The sequence below is a fragment of the Pecten maximus genome, chromosome 8 (assembly GCF_902652985.1).
Source record: "Pecten maximus chromosome 8, xPecMax1.1, whole genome shotgun sequence".
In the NCBI taxonomy this organism is placed as follows: domain Eukaryota; kingdom Metazoa; phylum Mollusca; class Bivalvia; order Pectinida; family Pectinidae; genus Pecten; species Pecten maximus.
Genome location: NC_047022.1, coordinates 6,008,817 through 6,028,690, shown reverse-complemented (window position 1 = coordinate 6,028,690; position 19,874 = coordinate 6,008,817). Strand labels below are relative to the sequence as shown.

The window sequence follows — 19,874 nt, the reverse complement described above, 5'->3', positions numbered from 1 at the left end:
AACATGAACAAACCGCAGATTCCAAAAGCACACACACATTCACTGCACACGTGCAAACGGCAGAAACCTTGACCTTTGCTGTTGATGGGACGTTAAGCAATGCAGAACAAATCCAACCCTGTGTATCTAAAGACTTTAATAGTAACTTACCGAACTGTCTAATCCAAGGGTCAACAACATCAGGAAAAATATGATCGCCCAAAATGGGGCCCCAGGTAGCGTAGCGATGGCTTCTGGGTAAACTACGAAGACAAGGCCTGGCCCTGAAACAATTAAAAGGGACATATATACTGCTTTTGGAAAACAAAGATGATATACCAACAAAATAAAAAAAACTTTCAAAGACATTTAAAATTCAAAGTCTATTTGTGTTAAGATAGAATTTCCCTTTGTCGATTTCAAGGTTTGATGTGTTATTTATTTATTTATCCTTTATGTTAATTCTTTAAATATTGAATTCAATTTGGAAATAGTTTTGTTTGGAAACCCGCATCTTGCCGTGGACCTGAATTCAAATGTCTTTAGATATGCGCAAACGTTACATAAATCCAGCAACATATTTTGATAATAACACATACCTATTTTTGTAGAAATATGCATGTCTCGGTTGTATCACTACTCCTCTAAATGTAATTTTATATAAGGGGAAGGCGTATATAAATTGTTATAACGTGTGGCTAGTCCTTTATTAGAAGTTTAACAGAAATAGGTTTTGATAAAAAGATCACATCAATTATTTTCAACTTGTTTTTGAGATTCATATAATGAAAAGTCAAGTCATATTGCGCTCAATTTATGACTCAAATACAAGAAAATTAATTTGACACGTTTGTTCATAACTAGAGAGATGTGCATAAAGCTACGAGTTATACTTAAATACTGGACCCTGCTCATGTCTATGACAAAATAAAGACGGCCAATTTTTTTTCTTAATATTGTGAGTATTTTGTCTTTTGCTTTTTTGCCTTATCAAAAAAAAAATACCACAAAAACAACGAAACATCTGTAACGTATAATCTTTTGTTTTATAAGTCTGATGCTGTAGAATTTGAATGGATTCATTCAAACAGACAACATTTAATAGTGCTACTGAGTCTAACTTGAGCAGAAAATAAGAAATGATTTTCTTACATCTTATTAAATCCATAATTTACACTAAATGAGAGCACAACTGCTGAATTAAAATATCATTGTTAAGGTACATTTTTTCAGATATATTTTTCTGTCTACATTTTCATTTTTTTCTTTTTTTCATAAGGAAATCACAAAATTGAAGTCAGAAGTTTAGAATTAACAAGTGAGCTTCTCGTTATTTTATTTTATTCGATGCAACGAAATTAGGATGTAATGTGACACATCACGTGCAAAAGTGCACAATTAACTTTAGGTTTTGATATAACGAATCTGGGGCTGTTTTAAACATGGAAAATCTAGATTATTTTTATACTCATAACAAAGTTACAGACTTCACGCTAATATATTAAAGCTTCGTTTTCATTTTTGTTTTTGATTTATATTGAATAAATCCATCGAGGTCTACCTCTATGTTTGCTTCGTAACATCCGGTCTTCTGGTGTTACGGACGCAAGTACTTGGGGACCATTTTATTCATGTTTGTTTGATGTGGAATGCTTCACCACATGAACTCTGTTACAGTCCCCGTTGTTTTCGGGAAGTTACATACATAAGTTGTCATTCTATCGGTGATATATCATCTTTAATGTAACCCTGAATACTGACTTAAAACACAAAAGTACTGAAAAACATTGTGATTTTTTCGTAATCTCGAATTCATAGGAGTCGAGAAGAAAACATGTGTGGTATCGATTTAACCGAGTGTATTCTATATGTTTTCTTCTCTAACCATTGAGTTTTTACTTAAGTTGACAAAGTTTTCAAGTTTTCAAAGGTCGATATAACGAAAATTTACTTTAGTAGTTAACGTGTTAAGACCCCTAAACGTGTCCGGAAGAGACTCTACCGTATGTTGATGTAGAAATCTGAGTTCTCCCTTTATTCTATAATTGTATGACAAAGACATTTTTTAAGATGACGTCACTAACCGTCCGTTGCTACGTCTTCGATATCCTGATTGGTCCGCTGGGCCATGTAACCGAGGATCATGAAGATTACAAACCCCGAAAAGAAGCTGGTCAGACAGTTGACGGCACTCGTTACGAGGGCGTCTCTGAAACATGGAAATATATTGAATTCATTATCTCGATTAATATCGATAAACATCGGTAAGCATCGGCAAACATCGGTAAACATCGGTTTCTTAAAAAGGAAATTAGGAGTGATGTGAACAAATAAAACATATAAAACCTGTGAAAACCGTATATATTTCTTAATTAATTTTAGTACGATACAATCTTCAGAAAATTATATCGCAGATGTCTAACCTAATGCTTATCTGGCAAAGTTTACCCTTTACAACTTAGATTAGGTGATAGTAAAAACATTTTAAAGGACATGTACAAACATCGAAACAACCCTGATATCTACCCTGGCCAAACCGCATAACATCTATAATCCAGCAAATGATCTGTTACCAAATCAGCGAATTGCATGTTGGTTTCAGTCTTAAGAGTATGGTGATGTTCTAAGCTAATCTCATGATGTTCAGGTTTACTTGCTTGCAAGAAAATTTCAATGCGGAAAACAAAATGACGGAAGCAACATCTCTTTACCTATGACGTGATTCTGGTATCTAAGATGATTGTGGTTGAGACCGTCTGGGTAAAACGCATTCTGGGTCAGTGTTATAAACTTAAATGCCGCGAAGCAGTAATGTGGTGGAAATAAAACGTTCAGAGGATTTGGTGGATCATGGTTAAAACGGCGCTTTGTTTAACGAACCGGAACTAGGAGTAAAAGGATTCATTAGTAAATCTTGTTACTACGCTCCGGGGCCGTTTCCGGTTGTATCTAGTCGACATTTCAGACCAGTTGGATTAAGGGCGAAAGAAATATGTGTTAATTCTGTTTTAGTATCTATCGACAAGCACTTGTGTACTAGAGAAATGTCGATTTAGTAGTTAAGGACACTATTAAGACCGGGCTAGGCCTATTATACGGACAGTTTAGCAGGACGCAATGGCAATGATAGACTAATGGTTTAGGCTCAATTAATCGAATGATTACCAACTATCTGTTGGACGAATTATAAGCTGCCATGTCCCCTTTTACGTTTACATTTGTATCGTCTGTTTCCGAAGATTCCAATGCATAGAAAAAAGGCAATATGTACAACTACCACGAGACAAAGCAGAATTGTTGATTCTATGGACAAAAAGAAGGGGAAATGTTTTGGAAATTTTCATATGTTTAAAATATAATGAACGGAAAGAAGGGTTTTTAATTGTTTTATGAATTCCATAGCATCATGTATAATCCTCTTTCAACATAAAAACATTCTTTTGTCAATCACATATTCTAATATGGTAAACAACAGCTAAATGTATACTATTTACTTACCTGTAGACGTTGTTGTTGAGTTTGTTATAACTAGCAAACGCCAACAGTACACCGAACCCAGGGACCTAGTGAGAAGAACACCTGTGTAGCAGCATCTACCCACACCTGGTGAAACAAAAATATTATTAATAAAAATTTCGATTGTTCAGTTACTCTACTGTCCTGTTGCTCTATTTATATGTTAAAATAATCACACTGCTTAACGATCTCAAAGAATCCAGTCACATGAAAGCTGGTAGTCGCCAACAGAAATGGAAAAGGGAAGCACGTTTAAAGGCATTATATGGTGTAAAGACTCCCCATTCGTCGCCACGTACATTTGCGTTCTGCGTGCCTGGTATCGGTTTATCTATTGCTCCCTAGAAAGAAGACATTGACGAAACTATTTATTCTGCAGAGACACAAATCGAAATGTCTTCCAATAATATGTTCACTTGCCATAGCAACTCTGTAAAATTGCTTTTAAAATCCTTATATCTGAGGCTACATCTACGCTTCTATCTTCTCGAAATGAAAAAAAAAAGATGCCAAAAACCATCTTTATTTATTATACAACAATTACGAAACAAGTTTTATCAACTTATATTAATCACGCTTTATGACTTGGATGCAAGTGCGCAAGGACTCAGTGTGGAAGAAACCATAGTACCAGAGAAAACCCACTTGGTCGGACAGATGACCCCTCACCTTTTTACGTCCTATCTTTTTTTATACACTTTTAAAAAATCCTCTTCAACTTCATTATTGTAAATGGGTTTACGTCATTATTTTATTATTGACATAACTATTTTTACTGTTTCCACTATTAATATAGTATTAGTATCATCTGCTGACTTTACTGCAAGTAATCTACGGGCCATAGACATACAGGATGGTTGTCTGTGGCTCACCATAACACCTTTTCTGTTTGTCATGCCTGTCTCACAAAGAATTTGGTTTTGATTTGTTTTAATTTAACGTCCTTTTTACAGCCAGGGTCATTTAAGGACGTGCCAGGTTTTGGGGGTGTAGGAAAGCCAGAGTACCCGGAGAAAAACCACCGGCCTACGGTCAGTACCTGGCAACTGCCCCACGTAGGTTTCGAACTCGCAACCAAGAGGTGGAGGGCTAGTGATAAAGTGTGAGGACACCTTAACCAACCGGCCACCGCGATAGGGAAGGCGGATTGATATAAGTACGTAATTACTTCTTTTAAAGTGTTGTAGTGTTCTCTGATTATGTACATTTTAATTATCCTTTTGAATAAATTAAATGCATGTACTGTTTAAAAACATAGGACTTAGGAAAACATATGATACTCTTCCGAAGAGAAACAAAGATATGCCGTAGATGATCTATAGAATGCTGTGTCAGGCACTTTAATCTGAAGCTCCAATCAGGGCGTCATTATCACCATACCATTGTAATAATATACCCAATTCAGGGGCACACAGCATTTTCAAGAAGTTGAAAAAACAATGGACTCCTGTGATGTGAAATTGAAACCAACACATTTAGTATTATTGATAATGTGATCATTATTTCCATGCTAGGTAGCAATAGCCGGCATCAAATCAGAAACTACATTCTAGATTCCAAGACCTTAACAAATAAATCGATTGAAACAAAGAACGAACTCTAAATTTCAGCATTTACAGGTCCAAATGAATATATACATGACCCACCTCCGAATTAGCGAGTCGAGCAAAGTCCGGAGTTAGGTAATATTCGATACCTTTCCCAGCCCCCGGGAGAGTCGCCCCTCTGATCATCAGGATAAACAACACAACGTATGGAAAGAGCGCTGTAAACCACACAACCTGAAAGTAATCCCGATTTAGTACATTTAAGAAGTTAAATGGAGGATTGCGAAAACACGTTCAGTCAGAAATGTATTCACGATTAAGGTAAATATGATACGATGTCATGGTAACAAATACACAAATGTTTAGCCAAAATACAGAGAGACAGAAAGGCAGACCTTTCAATACTGACCTTGCCTGAGGTTGATATTCCCTTCCACAGGCTAAAGTAACATATCACGTATACACCTAGAAGACATAGTACTATTTGCCACTGGACTGCTCCAGCCTCAAATATCCCATTACTTCTATGGAGGCCAAGGAAACTCCGCCTGGAATGGGGAAAAAGTTATCATTGTGAAATATGGATGAAATATATAATGTTGTCTTTGGAAGAAGAGGAACACAAAGTTATCATTGTAATAGCTGGATAACAAGGAAACTCCGACTGGAAGGATACACAAAGTAGGTATTGTAATATCTGGATAACATGTATCATAGTATATGTGGAAGAAGAGGACACTCCGGATGGAAGCCTACACAAAGTTATTATTGTCAAATCTGAAGAGGATATATAGTAGTGTGTGTGGAGGACGCGGAAACTGTGCATATTGAAGCAGGGGACATTTTTCATTGTCAAAACAGCAGTTTCTGTGATATGGTTATTACTAACTTACCTGCGATAATGAGTGAAAAGTACTTTCATATGTTACCATTGTTAATGATTTCATCATGATATAAATAGCATATATACATATTTTGTCGACTATTAGTAACGAACCGTAATAAACAAAAGTGTCACAATGATTAGATTTGTATACTCACACAAAATATTCCTCGGCCGGGGAATATCGGGGTATCCTCGTGGCATTCTGAACAGTCTCGTTCAACAATGACCCAACGGTAGTCATTCCAGCCAGCATTGGCGAAGCAGAGGTAAGTTCGTCGGTCATATTTACACTAGAGTTATCGGCCTTTGTTCTATTTTTACCGTCGTAACAGAATTCTGTATTCCATTCATTACCACATGACGCCCAAGGGAGCTCACTCGTGAATGACCTGATCAAGTAATGAAGGGCCCAAGCAATGATGACGTTATAGAAAAAGTCTGTGTAAAATGCTATCAACACTACTGCCCATCCAATACCTGAAAAAAGAAAAAGAATATTAGTGAAGAAGCGCTAATAGTACACATCAAAATGAATAAAATAAATAATGCATAAGATGAAAATATATTTACAATTTTGTTTTGCCCAATGCAAGACTGATCTGTTTTCTCCTTGTCTTACCTCTTAATTATGTGTTTTATTACCTGACCCTCTATGAAAATGTTAATTAAAAATTCTAGACAAGCATTCAAATGATTATGATGAAGAGTATGGCTTGTTCATGGCGATTTGAGAAGGGTTCTTTTCGTTTTCTTTTTTCACTTTTTCTTTTTTCTTTTTTTTTTTCTTTTTTTTTCATTAGTTTAATTGCTTATATCTGATGGTTTTAGGATATTCAGGCAACAAAGCATTTGTCTTAAATGTCTTAAATATCAGTAAAATATCAAGGATGTTTATTGGGACAAACGCGATAAACGTTTCCCCAAGGCCGCAGTGATAAGGGTATGAATCGACAGAATATTTTTAATGACAGAATATAGCTAGTTTTGTTTATTCGCACAAATACCTACAATTGTATAGAGTCCCTAGATATGCCATTTTGGAAACAACATAACGAGTACCAAATGTTGGCGTGCCTGCTTTTAGTAAACACATTTTGTCACAAATAAGCACAAGCTCACGTCGGTATGCTTACCTTTGAACAGCGGACACAGTCTTCCCCAACAAGTGATGGCACCGGATTTGTTGTACTGGCCGAGAGCCAGTTCCATATAAAACAACGGTATACCTCCCATGAGCAACATGAGACCGTATGGGATCAGAAAGGCCCCTGGAATAGCGTTATGCTTATTCTATAAATATAGTCTGTTAATTTTTTTAACAAAACTGATACATGTATATTCATAATATTCAATACCACAAATATATTATCAATACAATTAATTCGACACTATAAAATACCATAATTTTTATATTATATATTATAAATTATATCTTACTTATTCAAGCATCAAAACATTATCTTTTTTATTTGAACACATTAGAAGATATACAAAAAAATGTACTTATATTCACGTGCGTCATGTGATACAAAAAAAAGTAAAACTTGCCTCCGCCATTTTTGTAACATAAATACGGGAACCGCCATACATTAGCTAAATCCACAGCGAACCCAATCACGGAAAGAAGGAAATCCGCCTTTTTGCCCCATGTTTCTCGTTCCTCTTGATGGTCCGCCTCCATTCCAGGGGACTTTTCCAAGAGTGTACCTATAATGAGAACAGGAAACATAACCTCGATATAACGACCGTCATTTCGTTACACTGTCAACACAGCTCATTGTTTTATTACTTCTGAGGGGTCAAGGTCGACAAACCTTGACCATGATTGGGCTCATATATGTCACGTGATAGTAGGTTGTTGCGAGGCGATTGGAATTTGATGTCATGTAATGTTTTGATAATAACATCTGAAAATAGTACTGAAAAAAAACAAACCATGATATATCTCAGGATAAAACATCATTTCTGGGATATATATTATACTCCTTTATATATAAAAAGAGACACTTTAATGGGAAAAAAATAAATGTTTGATCAGCAACTCGATCCGTGCCACGCATAATAGGTCCTTAATTTTTAAATAATTTCAAATAAATTGATATTTATAATTATAAATGATCACCCCTGGAAACATAAAACTCGTTTCCATACCTCATACTCTCAAATTCATTTCTAAATCTAGCAAAACAATATTTGTCGTACGTGAAAACTGTTTAAAAATTACGATTTCATTCGTCGTTTCTATTTCTAGTATCACCCAGTATCGACTTTTAATGTTATTGACAGTGGTATCTGGCGTACTATGCTTTAAAACAATTTAACACCCAAGACCGAACATAGCTAGTTTGTATTGATCAGGAAGTGACGTCACAAGTTTCCGGTTGGGAGCAAACAAGTAAAATGGCTGCAGTACATATATTCTAATTTAGAGCAATATATTCCGATCCTGAACAGAATTGATTAATCGCCCAAAGTGAATTGCCATAATCAAAATCAAATGACAATTAAACCAAATAGTTTCTAAAGGGGCAGTTGACAAAGAATATTTGTGTCGACATTACTTAAATAACAATCATCGCGGGAGGTTTCTCTGGTACAAGCGTTTTTCGAAAAGCATCATCAACTTCATGCTGTTATTTTCCTGAAAACTTTCATAAAAATCTAATACACTCTGAAATATTTTGTACATATATTGTTTAAACGTGTAGAAAAACAATGGATATTTGATGTTACCAGAGCAAACAACGAGGAAAAGGAGTTATTTTACTGCAATTTTGGCGAGTTAAGCTAACAATACTTTGAAGGATTTAGACGTGACTCGATGAACGGTTGTTACAGGCAACACCATGAAAGAGTCAGTATTCAGCAATGCATTAGCTGTATCGCCATCTGGACCTCCGCGATCTCATAATGATCGAAATAATATCACTTGTTAAGCATATCGTAATAAATAAGTTGATTTAGTTTCAAATTGTTTATTCAAGGTTGTCCAAATAAATCATAGTTTCAAATCGCAAACTGCGTCTGGTCTTTTGTAAATATTTTCTCAGTCGACACATTGTTCAAACATTGGAATAATTACTACAGCGCTCTAAGCCTCTAGTAAAAATATATAATTCAAAGTCAAATGAACCTATTCAGGTAATGCATCAGACAAGTAAACAACCGAAAATCACTTCCGAATTGTCTTTCCAAGGCTAGATAGAGTACCTGCCTTACAAACATTTTCCCTGCTGGGCTGAAATCTTTATACAATACATTATATATTGATATTTTTATCGAATGTTGAGCATCGCAAGAGTCCTAGATAATAGTTGTTTTGTTTTGTTTTTTATCGCAAAAGTGTCGAATGTTTGCCAAGTTTCGGAAAATTCCATCTTCTGTGTTAATTTCAAATATAACACGTTCTACTGAGTATTATTACGTAATATTACATGTATGAACAATGTTATATCTCAAACATTGAACTGCAGCTTTCAGCGTTTGTTGTTTCTGGCATTATACTATATTGTCAAGATATTATCCAAGTCCACGTGTATACATTTGCTTAAACGGATATTCGTTTTGGAAAAAGGTAAACAATACGATATGTAAACAATAGGATATGTAAACAATAAAATATGTACCCATGCTTTAAACCTTCGTATCCCTATGAAATGTGTCATCATTGGCTGTTCTCTGTACTAATCCCACTAATTGATCATCCCGAAGTCGAGTCATTATTACTAAGTTTTGGCAAGGAAATACAATACGAATTACGATTGATGAATAAATTTAGTATCGAAAGGTATTCCAGACAATTACACAAACTATTGTTTCCGGATAAAAGAGAAAAACATTAAATCATTTGATTTAAAATGTGTCAGAGTTTTAAAATCATAAAATTGTAATAACAGCCTGAGTGATTTCATAAAGTTTTTAACGCAAGACTTTGTTTGGGACATAACACCGATATTCAAAAACAAACAAACAAAAACACAAACAAACAAAAAACAAACAAAAGCAAACAAAAAACAAACAAAAATACATCAGAACTAATAATTAAAAAGAAGATCAACAAAAACAAAAAAAAACAAAAAAACACACACACACACAAAAAAGCATAACAGAACCCAGAACATAATCATGGGTTCCATGTACTTATTCAAGATACAATGAATTAGGAGTTGTCATGGTTAATTTAACTCAGCAATTATACCGCTACACTGAGTACCAAGAACATTATTAATATGCAGAACAAATTTGTCAAGTCATTTGTTTTTTGAGCAGTATTAAACGTAATCATGCTGTTACATATGCGACAGAGCTGAACAGTTCCATCTTACTGGAGCAGACTCGGAAATGTATGAACACAATATTTGACAATTGTGCAAAACATCAAAGCATGTCTACCGTATGATTGGCAACGTAACTGAACCGAGTGAAATATTACTCAATTTACGAAACTACGTCTGTAAAGTAATCATTTGTTTTCTGTTCAATAGTTGCATTTGGACAAAATAGTTTAACTGAATTAGGAAGACCCCTTGAAATACGAAAGCCTATTCGGTTCATTTTGAAAAGCAAAAAGAAAAACATGTATCTCGTTAAAACGCGTTAGTTATCTCGTGAAAACGCGATAGTTATCTCGTGAAAACGCGATAGTTATCTCGTTAAGACGCGTTAGTTATATAAGATATATACGTACCTATATCTATGATTTAACATGATATCTAACGCGTTTTAACTTCATAATTATCGCGTTTTAACGAGACAATTATCGCGTTTAAACGAAATAACTAAAACGTTTTAACAGGATAATTATCGCGTTATAACGAGATAAAATCATACTTACGCGTTTTAATGCTATACTTACCGCGTTTTAACGAGATATAATTTTTCAGTTTACATTTCAAAATGACCCTAATTAACTTTCGTACTGAAATCCGTAGCATTATCATTTAAATTTATTTTAGCGTTATGTCCTTTAAACAGTTATACACACTTAAATACAGTCTCTTTCTCTTTGTATGAGATTGAATGACTCCGTCTGATAGCGCGGATGCCTGATGCCGATTTTTTTCAGTGTTACCTCACTGAAGCATACTTCTGAAGACACCCAGCAGGACACCTCACCTGGTCACATTATACTGACAACAGGTTAACCAGTCGCCCCGCTCATGCTTATGGGTATCAGCCACATACCACCGACATCACTAAAAATTGTTGCGATATTTTCATTTAAAACGGAATTACATTACATTTTTCTTTGATCTTTTCAGACATATTTGTGTCTTTATAAAGGTACAGCCTGCCTTGATAATTCGACAATTTACTCTTCTGTTTTGTTGCTATGAATTCATTGATCATATGTTTTAAAGACTAAACAAAATCATTAATTTTTGGTTATTATTTATATCTTTATTATCTAATAAGGCCATGCTTAAACTAAAAAAACATAACAGTATTATACAAATTAATTATCCCTTGGTCTCTTTTAGCACTATCAGCATGCCGTCCCTTTAAAAGGATTCCGTTTGCAAAATGGCTTCAGCGATACAGCCGACGAGTACACACAAACGGTATGTAGCTTTCATTATATTGACGTCCAATAATTAATAAGAGAAAATTGTATAAACTAATGGGTTGTCATCTCCGACAACAAAAGGAAAGGTTCAGATTTCATCGATTAATTAAACCCACAAACTGATTCAATAGGACACCTTTTGTCATCTGTAAAACGATACAACTAAAGTTCTGTTTGTCTAAATGACTAAGTTATTCTCGGCGTATTGGTTTCTTCAGTAGGGAGCTGTCTGATGATATCGATAGCTACACCACTAATACCATATACTGATGTTTTATACTGAAAACCATGACTTCATTAACATTTCCTTTATTTTGATAATATTGATAAACAATTACGGATGTTTAAGAGCACTCTCGATAAAGAGGGAAGCTGAGGTCCCAAGGTTACGTTTCAGTATGGATTCCATTTAGTACCAGTTGAACGAGAGGAAGTCATAGTACCAATTGTGTAGCTAAAATTGATTAATATCTGAAGTTTTCATTTAATAGATAATTTAGTGAATAAATAAAAGCATGTATGATTTAAATTTCCCACTGTAAGCACAGATATTATTTGAATATGCTTGTGTAGCCAAAGACAAAAAGATCAATTAATTCAATAGATAGGAACATCTACTTTGCTATATCTTTTTTCGAAAATGCTGAATTAGATTTCCAAAAAATTAATTTGTCCCTTTGTGTCAGTGAAGAGTACCACAAGGAGCCGTTTTCTTCAATATTCCTTGAATTAAGGAAATCATATGATTTAATATTGTGTCGTATGCTTTTGGTTTTTATGTCCTGCAACAAAATTAGGTTATTGAACGGTGGTACAGGATACTAAAATATAGATATTAAATCATCTTAGTTGTTTAGTTTTCAGGCGGATAATATAATCTCAATAGCACCGGTCTAGATTTCATACTTTTGTCATAAAGCAATTTTTTGTATTATTATTATTTTCATATAACTTTCGTTATGCTTTTGAAAAAATGGAACGCCAAAGTACATATTTATTAGTTTCCATAGTACGGGCATAGTATTCATACTACGGGCATAGCATAGAAGAGTATCAATATTACGGACGTTATGACCATATTTCGGGCATAGTATTCATATCATGGGTATAATATCCATGTTACGGACACAGTATCCATATCTTAATGAACTGCGTAGAACTGCTTCATAGCTGCCATAAGAAATACTCCAATCAATATGAACTATAATTCTACTACATTCACAAAATATATTAATGACTTAAAATGAATCAATTATTTTGTGAAGCGTTAAGCTTGCTACAGGAAGTAATGTATACCTGAGAGGAAGTGTTTGACCTTCATTGAACGTAAACAAAACTAGTTCAGTGAGTTTCGCGATATCAGCTTTGGAATATTATCCTTGATTATGAGGTACAGGATTGGTGTACTCCTCGGCTATCTTGTTTTTCACACGAAACAAACATGGAAATGAGTTGTATAATTAACGAGTCTTGCAGGAATGAGGTAATTTTGTGAAAAGAACACATTTCTGAGGAAATACGAGGACTACACTCGGGCTTTCATAACTAATATTTGAGGTTGTGGAGTCTGTCATCAGGATGGAATCTGTTATTTGGACGGAATCTATTATTATGATGGAACTATAATTAGGACGGAACATATAATCAGGACGGAATGCGTAATAGGAAGGAAAATGAAATTATCCGTAATGAAGACAGAATCTGCCAATAGGACGGAGTGTGTAATTAGGACGGAACCTGTAATTAGGACGGAATCCGTAGTTAGGACAGAATTTTTAATGAGGACGGAATTCGTAATTAGGACGAAATCCGTAATAAAGAAGGAATCCGTAATAAATTATCACATTTCACGGTAGTTTTAACACAGTGTTTGGCGGTAACATATCTCAACAATCCTACCTCGAAATGTAACACTTGAAAATATACAGCGGTCAAAAACGCCACCCGATAGTTCTTTAAGGACAGTGAATGGCTTTTGCAGAATGTGTTTTCGCGCCTTGTGTTGACATGTGACGTCACAATATAAACAGGTGCTTGCATTGTCGCCTTTTTCCTTTAAAATTCCCAGAATTTCATATGCAAAACAAATGAAATGACACTATTGATTTTAAAGTAAATTCCACACAAGCTTCGTTGTTTTTGGCACTATTTTTTATGGCACATGTGCACTTGACCAAGTTTTTGGTTTTTAGTGATGCGGCCCAAAACGTTGATCGATGAGCTGGCTGAACAATGAGAACAGGACGAAACAAAAGTAAATTAATGCCATATGATAAGTAGAATCTGTCATGACAGATCCACCGTGTCTTGTAATTATATTGTAGATGTGCCTGTGATTTTAAATGTTTATATTATGGAGTTATAACGTAACAAACTTAGCGTACTCTAGATAAACCGCGAAGCGCTTTATGATGAGAGCACACTCCGGTTGTTTGGTGATAAAACTCCATAAAATAAACAATATATTCAAGTCAATCCTCATAATTAAATATTTACCCTTCAAAAATTCATTTTATTGTAGATGTAGATCTTAAAGGAATGACAATCAAGTGTCATCAAACAAGTTAAATCAAACTTTCAATGACACGAAGACTGTGAATCTGTGATTAATGAACTCTTTTCTTTTACAAATCATTACGCTGCTGCATCCGCCAATCAAAAGCGACGTTATAACGGAAACGTCATTTTTACGTTATGGACTGATAGCGTAAATTTTCTAAACCAATAAAAATGCTTGTTACAAATAAGATCAAATTATATAACCCTTACCTAATCTACAGCACCGGTAACGCCTTGCATGGTCATGATACGTTTCTAAGTTGTATTTTCCTAAGGTATCATTATCGATATTTCTGTATCCTGCATTCATTTAAATTGCATAATGTCTGCATTATTATTACACCTTATACATCCAAGCAACCGTAGTCCAAGGAAATGACTGCACTTGATTAAAAGTGTACCTGTCAACTTCTCTTTTGTTACCCGGCAGTTACTCCCGCCTCTTTCAGCAATACCTTATTCTTACAGGACATGACCTACCTTATTCCTACAGGACATGACTATACTCACTTAGATGTGCAAATCATGTTAAAATATATTAAGGTGTGAATACCACTCCCTAACTTACGATCAAGGTAAATATTCATAGATTGGCATACCGAACTCACTGAACTAGCTTTGTAAGCGTCCATTGAAGGTCGAAGACTTCCGGTCTAGTGCACATGACTTCCGGTGGCAAGCTCACTGCTTTATAAATGTATTGATTCGTTTTATATTCATTAATGATTTGTGAATGTTCACGCGTTTATGAATCAACTTAATGTTTTATAATGTTAATCAATACGATTATTTCTAGTTGAAGTAATGCAGCTTTGCAGGAGTCCAAATTTGTACACATATGTTATTAGTGCATTTGCATCCAGTAGGGATCAATAAATTTCCAAGAATGATAGAAATCAAATTTTATATCTACAAACAATCTATAATGAGAAAGGAAGATAATTATTTATTAAGAAAAAAAATAATACATATTTTTTTTAAATGGTGCCTAAAAAGTCGTTACCATAACACCACTACTACCACACGTACATACAGTACTACTAATCACTACTACTATCACATGTACGCACAGTAACCACCAACAACAAAACTATTCGTTAGTCAGTGTGAGCGACATGATCAATAGTATTTAATTTCCAAAAAATTAAACTCAACACAGGAAAGGAAATCCTTGACACGTATGGACTCTCAACGCAACGTCCCGTTATTACACAAAACCAAAAAGAAAAACACAGATTTAGCTATCGACTGCTTCCCATGCAAGTACAACGGTACTAAATTTCCCGGGATATTCTCCCATTCGTTCAGTGACCAGTAGTTTGGAACCATTTTATGGACGGTAGTTTGTTAAACTTGTAGCCGTTTCTGTGTAAGGCAACCAGCCAAGGAAACTAATGGGGCGTGGAACAAGTTGGAATTGTCACAAGGGACGAGCCTCGTTATAGACGACGGTCGAGCCTCGTTTTGAAGAGACCTAAAGAAATATTTCGAGTTCAGCTGTTCAAAGATTTGTCAACTTATCGGATCATCAATGAAAAAAGAAAAAAAGATTAAAGCTGCTTTTAAAAGTTATGTTACTGGCAGGAAGAATGAAGACAAGTATCTACCGACTGTAAAGACGAAGAAAAAAGCAAATTAAATAATATCCTGTAACCTCGATTTTGAAATTTGGAATTGAAAACCATAAAGCTTGATAATACGTAGGAGACCGTGACGTGGTATGCTCAGTTTCATGTACGGATATAAATCTTCTAATGTCTTACATATCACCTTACTGGGTTCTGAACATTGCATTTTGCGCTCCTAAATCCTGCTTTTTACTCAGTTTTATGCTGAAAACAAGTAGACATTTAGAGGGTTGTGATACCAACTTTTGAAGAAGAAAAAAAATCAAAAAATACCCGACTACACAGTTCCAATGTGTTTTTGTCGTTTATAGTCGTTTTTGTTTTTGTTTTTTTATTCATGCTTGGAGTTTTTCGAAATTTTTCATCAACAGTGCCCACTAACATCACAAACTCAGTTTCGAGTCCCCATACAAGCAGCACGTACCATACAGTTCAATGCTCTTTATTCGAGAAAGAATTTAGTAAGTAAGATCTACATTCAGGGGATAAATAAACATCAAATGTCTTTCATCTATCAAACCACATTCTTTCAATCATTCTATACCTATGGTGAATTACTTCTATTTTTTATTTTGAGTTCTAAACAAAAATGATATTACTTCACTTACCTTGCACCGGAATATTCATTATTGGAGTATTCTGCTCCTTATCCAAATGTTCCTTCTCTCCCATATTTGGTTATGACGTCATTCACACGTCATCAAACCAGCAAACCTTGAAAAGAGAATAAATGAAGATATATAAGCCTCCTACTTTCTTCAATATTTGTACTCTGTTGTTTCAACGCTTCTATCATCATTAACAAATAATCCTTATCCGCATACGCTTGAAATTACAATTTTGTAGAAAAGCTCCACCTGTCGGTGAAGTTTAAAAGTCTCAATCATCTCAACGTTTGACTATTCCCAGAACGAAATGTTTTAGGATAAATCCTGAATATTTAAGCAGGCACCACTTCTTTGTTTGACGGCTTATTGTTCTGTAGACGTATGGGTTATATTAGACACCATTTTATCCTAAACAGGTTTGAAACGACAGTGTATTATACCATCCTCATTTCCAAACTATTTTCAGCGTCCATCTTCGGTTTTCAATTTTATAGACATAACATTGTTGAACGTTTTTATGCCGAAAAGCTAATGAATTAGTTAGTCACATATTTGAATTGGAATTTATTAAGATTTTCTTGACATTTTCAAGAAGAATAACAATAAAAGAAATAAACTGAATTTATGTTTTAGATTTGATTTGTTTTTTAAATACTTACATAGATGAAAAAATCTATTAAGGAGGCTACCTGTTTGAATCTTGAAATTAAATTACTGCAAGTAGAAATTTTTGAAAGAGCATAGCATACGTGTGTATTGCACTTTAGACTGCACTTATTGACCAATCAATTACGAACTATAAATAGGTTATCAAAATAATAAACTTATATGTATCACTTTAATATAAATAAATTTATAAAATAAATCTATCTATTAACATTTTCCCAAGAAATTAAGAACTCGACCGTAGCACAATGCAACAATGCATTTTATTTATTTACTTTTTTATCCATGTTTTGCTGTTTTAGATTTTTCGCCTGTGTACTTTAACATTGCCGTTGTGATAACAAGCCTACACACAAGCAACGCAATTAGATACATTGGGTGATAACATTTGATTAATTGTTTTAATCTTCATTTTATTGCTTTCTTTGGAAGCAAATTGATCGTTGTTCGTTTGTGGAATGCCGTGCTATCTGAAAGTAAATCCGCAATGTGTTTTGATTGCTAGAAAGACCGAATTTCTCAAGATCTTTCTGCTGAAGCAATATTTACTTTTAAAACACGAGTCAATATTTTCTATATTTGTTTCGTTTAGTTTGTCTTTCATGATGTCTGATTCAACTGATTTAAATGTTTGCTGTATCGGCTATCAATTACACCGCCGGTCCATCACAATGTTTCTTTGTATATAACAGGCTACCCATTTTAATATCTAGGTAGTATATAGTAATTTATCCAAACATTTATGAATTGCAAAGGAAACATCGCTTATCCTAACGATAAATAGATTACATTTCAATTCGAGAGAGTATACCTTGTTGTTAATTTTACTACAAAATTGTCAAAATATGTATCTTTCCAGCCAATAACCCTCCGTTTAACATAAAATAGTCTGGTGCTTCAACTTTGAATGTCTTAATGTAATAAATAAATCCCAATTATTTTTGTAGTTACTTTTGGTTTGTTTTGATGTCATCGAGTTCAATAGCGGATGATGGCACTTCATCGTCGGATACCCACGGTTGATTACAGTACGCTACGATACATTGATCAGACCCGTCAGACTAAAGGGTATCCCATGATATTCTACTGAAAGTGCTTTAAACACGTTAATATTAAATATCTGAAATACGTATTCGAGACAATTCCCACCAATGTCGTCGATATACAGTCCTGTAAAGCGTATATGTTACCTTCAATCTGATTGGCTGAAATTCCGATAGGAAAATGTGACGGAGCTAATCAAGTAGCATCTATTGAAACGAGGATTTCTCCACTGAGTTGACCTAGGTGTGATAAGGAATCCGCCATGGGTATTCGACGACGATGATACCAATAGTTTAACATTAAATGTCAATTTGAATATTCATCCGTCCTGAAATGACATCACTCTCTGTCATTTTGTTCTGATTGCTAAGATATGTCTCTTCTAACACAACGTTATACAAGACGTAACAGGGGGGAAAATCAGAATTCGGCCGCTTTTGATCTCTCCGTGTTACGATAAATGAAGGGGAAGGGATCCGGATCGTCTTGTTAATTCCGGGTTAATGACACGTGAAGTCAGTGACAGTCTCGAACAATGACAAAGGCTCAAAGTAGTCATCACGGATTTTGAACTTTGAAAAGTAGCACTGGTGATTCAAGTGCAGATAATAGCATTTAGTATGTTAATTCTAAGCAATTTTTTTTGTTAAGCCTTGGTTTATTTCTTGAAACGGAATTAAATTAATATATCTAATACCATAATACGTTAATCCTACTACCATTACGCCAGAAATATATGATAACATAATACTCTCACGACACTTAAAGTGTCCATACATAAACCTAAACTGTCGAGTGCTAAAATGAACGCCATTCCCACCTGATCAACCTAGCAGAAGCAGAAAATGATAATTTATGAAACAATCTTGATTTGTAGGATTTTGTTTTATCTCAAAAATAACTTTCCTTACCTATTGGATAAGCTAAAATCACCGTACTTACTTACTGGATAAGCTAACAAGGCTTTAAACAAAATGACGCAGAATGATATTCATTAATTGTTAATTACTACAATTAGTACAACAATGACAGAGTATCAATTACTATTCATACAAAGCTTATTGAAGTATCAATACACACGCATTATCAACTTAATAGTAGTTCTGTAGAAATCGTATATTTTAAATACGTGTGAACTTATAAAATACATTTAAACATGTATAATACAGAATGGATTTTAATTGATTTTCGCATGTGTTACGGCTAACGTATCCTTTAAAAAGGGCAACAATTGGATTTAGATTTAAAATTATTTGTTTCCCCGATAAAAGCTGAAAGTGCTATATCGAATCGGAAATATGAGCTCATAATTGCCGGAACAATAACATAACTTCCTATTGCCGAGTAAGAAGTATCATTTACGATAAAAATGTCAACACTTCTCAAGCAAACTATATAATATTCTATATTTACGAATACTACACGTGCAACATCATAATGTATTGATCTATTTTCAGGCTGAAATGTGTCCTAATTTTAAAAATACGAGAAGTGTTAGTAGGGAACCCTGTCTAAACCGTCTCTTTTAATAAACACTTAAGTATTGTACTGATGGGGCCAATCAATATCCGCTAATAACGCGACGTAATGGGCCCGAGATTTCTATACAGAGGAAATAGAAATGCTGCAATGGTCCGTCGCTAATAACATACTCTAACCTATAGAATATTCATACCGGCGAGCTGAGAGGTTAAATCCAATGGTTATCCCGCTCGTGAGTATTTAGCTATTAGGATGGCGATATGTGACCCTTAGCGAATTATGAATAGAACAAAGTCGCGTGTATTCTCATTGGAATTCGAGACAAAACAAAATACTGTTTGATCAGCTAAATACCGAATCATATTTGTAATCTGATCTTTTATCATTGTGTAT

At 34.5% G+C, this 19,874-nt stretch overlaps 1 protein-coding gene across 1 annotated transcript in view; it reads right to left on the bottom strand.

The window, feature by feature from the left end:
• Positions 1 to 19,874, bottom strand: part of LOC117332583 (sodium-dependent dopamine transporter-like) — a 46,221-nt gene that overhangs the window by 10,229 nt on the left and 16,118 nt on the right. Inside the window, 10 exon segments of the mRNA XM_033891555.1 lie at positions 151 to 263; positions 2,064 to 2,188; positions 3,478 to 3,539; positions 3,541 to 3,582; positions 5,142 to 5,276; positions 5,452 to 5,590; positions 6,084 to 6,405; positions 7,062 to 7,196; positions 7,477 to 7,635; positions 16,290 to 16,395. Of these exon segments, the coding sequence (XP_033747446.1) occupies positions 151 to 263; positions 2,064 to 2,188; positions 3,478 to 3,539; positions 3,541 to 3,582; positions 5,142 to 5,276; positions 5,452 to 5,590; positions 6,084 to 6,405; positions 7,062 to 7,196; positions 7,477 to 7,635; positions 16,290 to 16,353 (1,296 nt within the window). The 5' untranslated portion in view covers positions 16,354 to 16,395.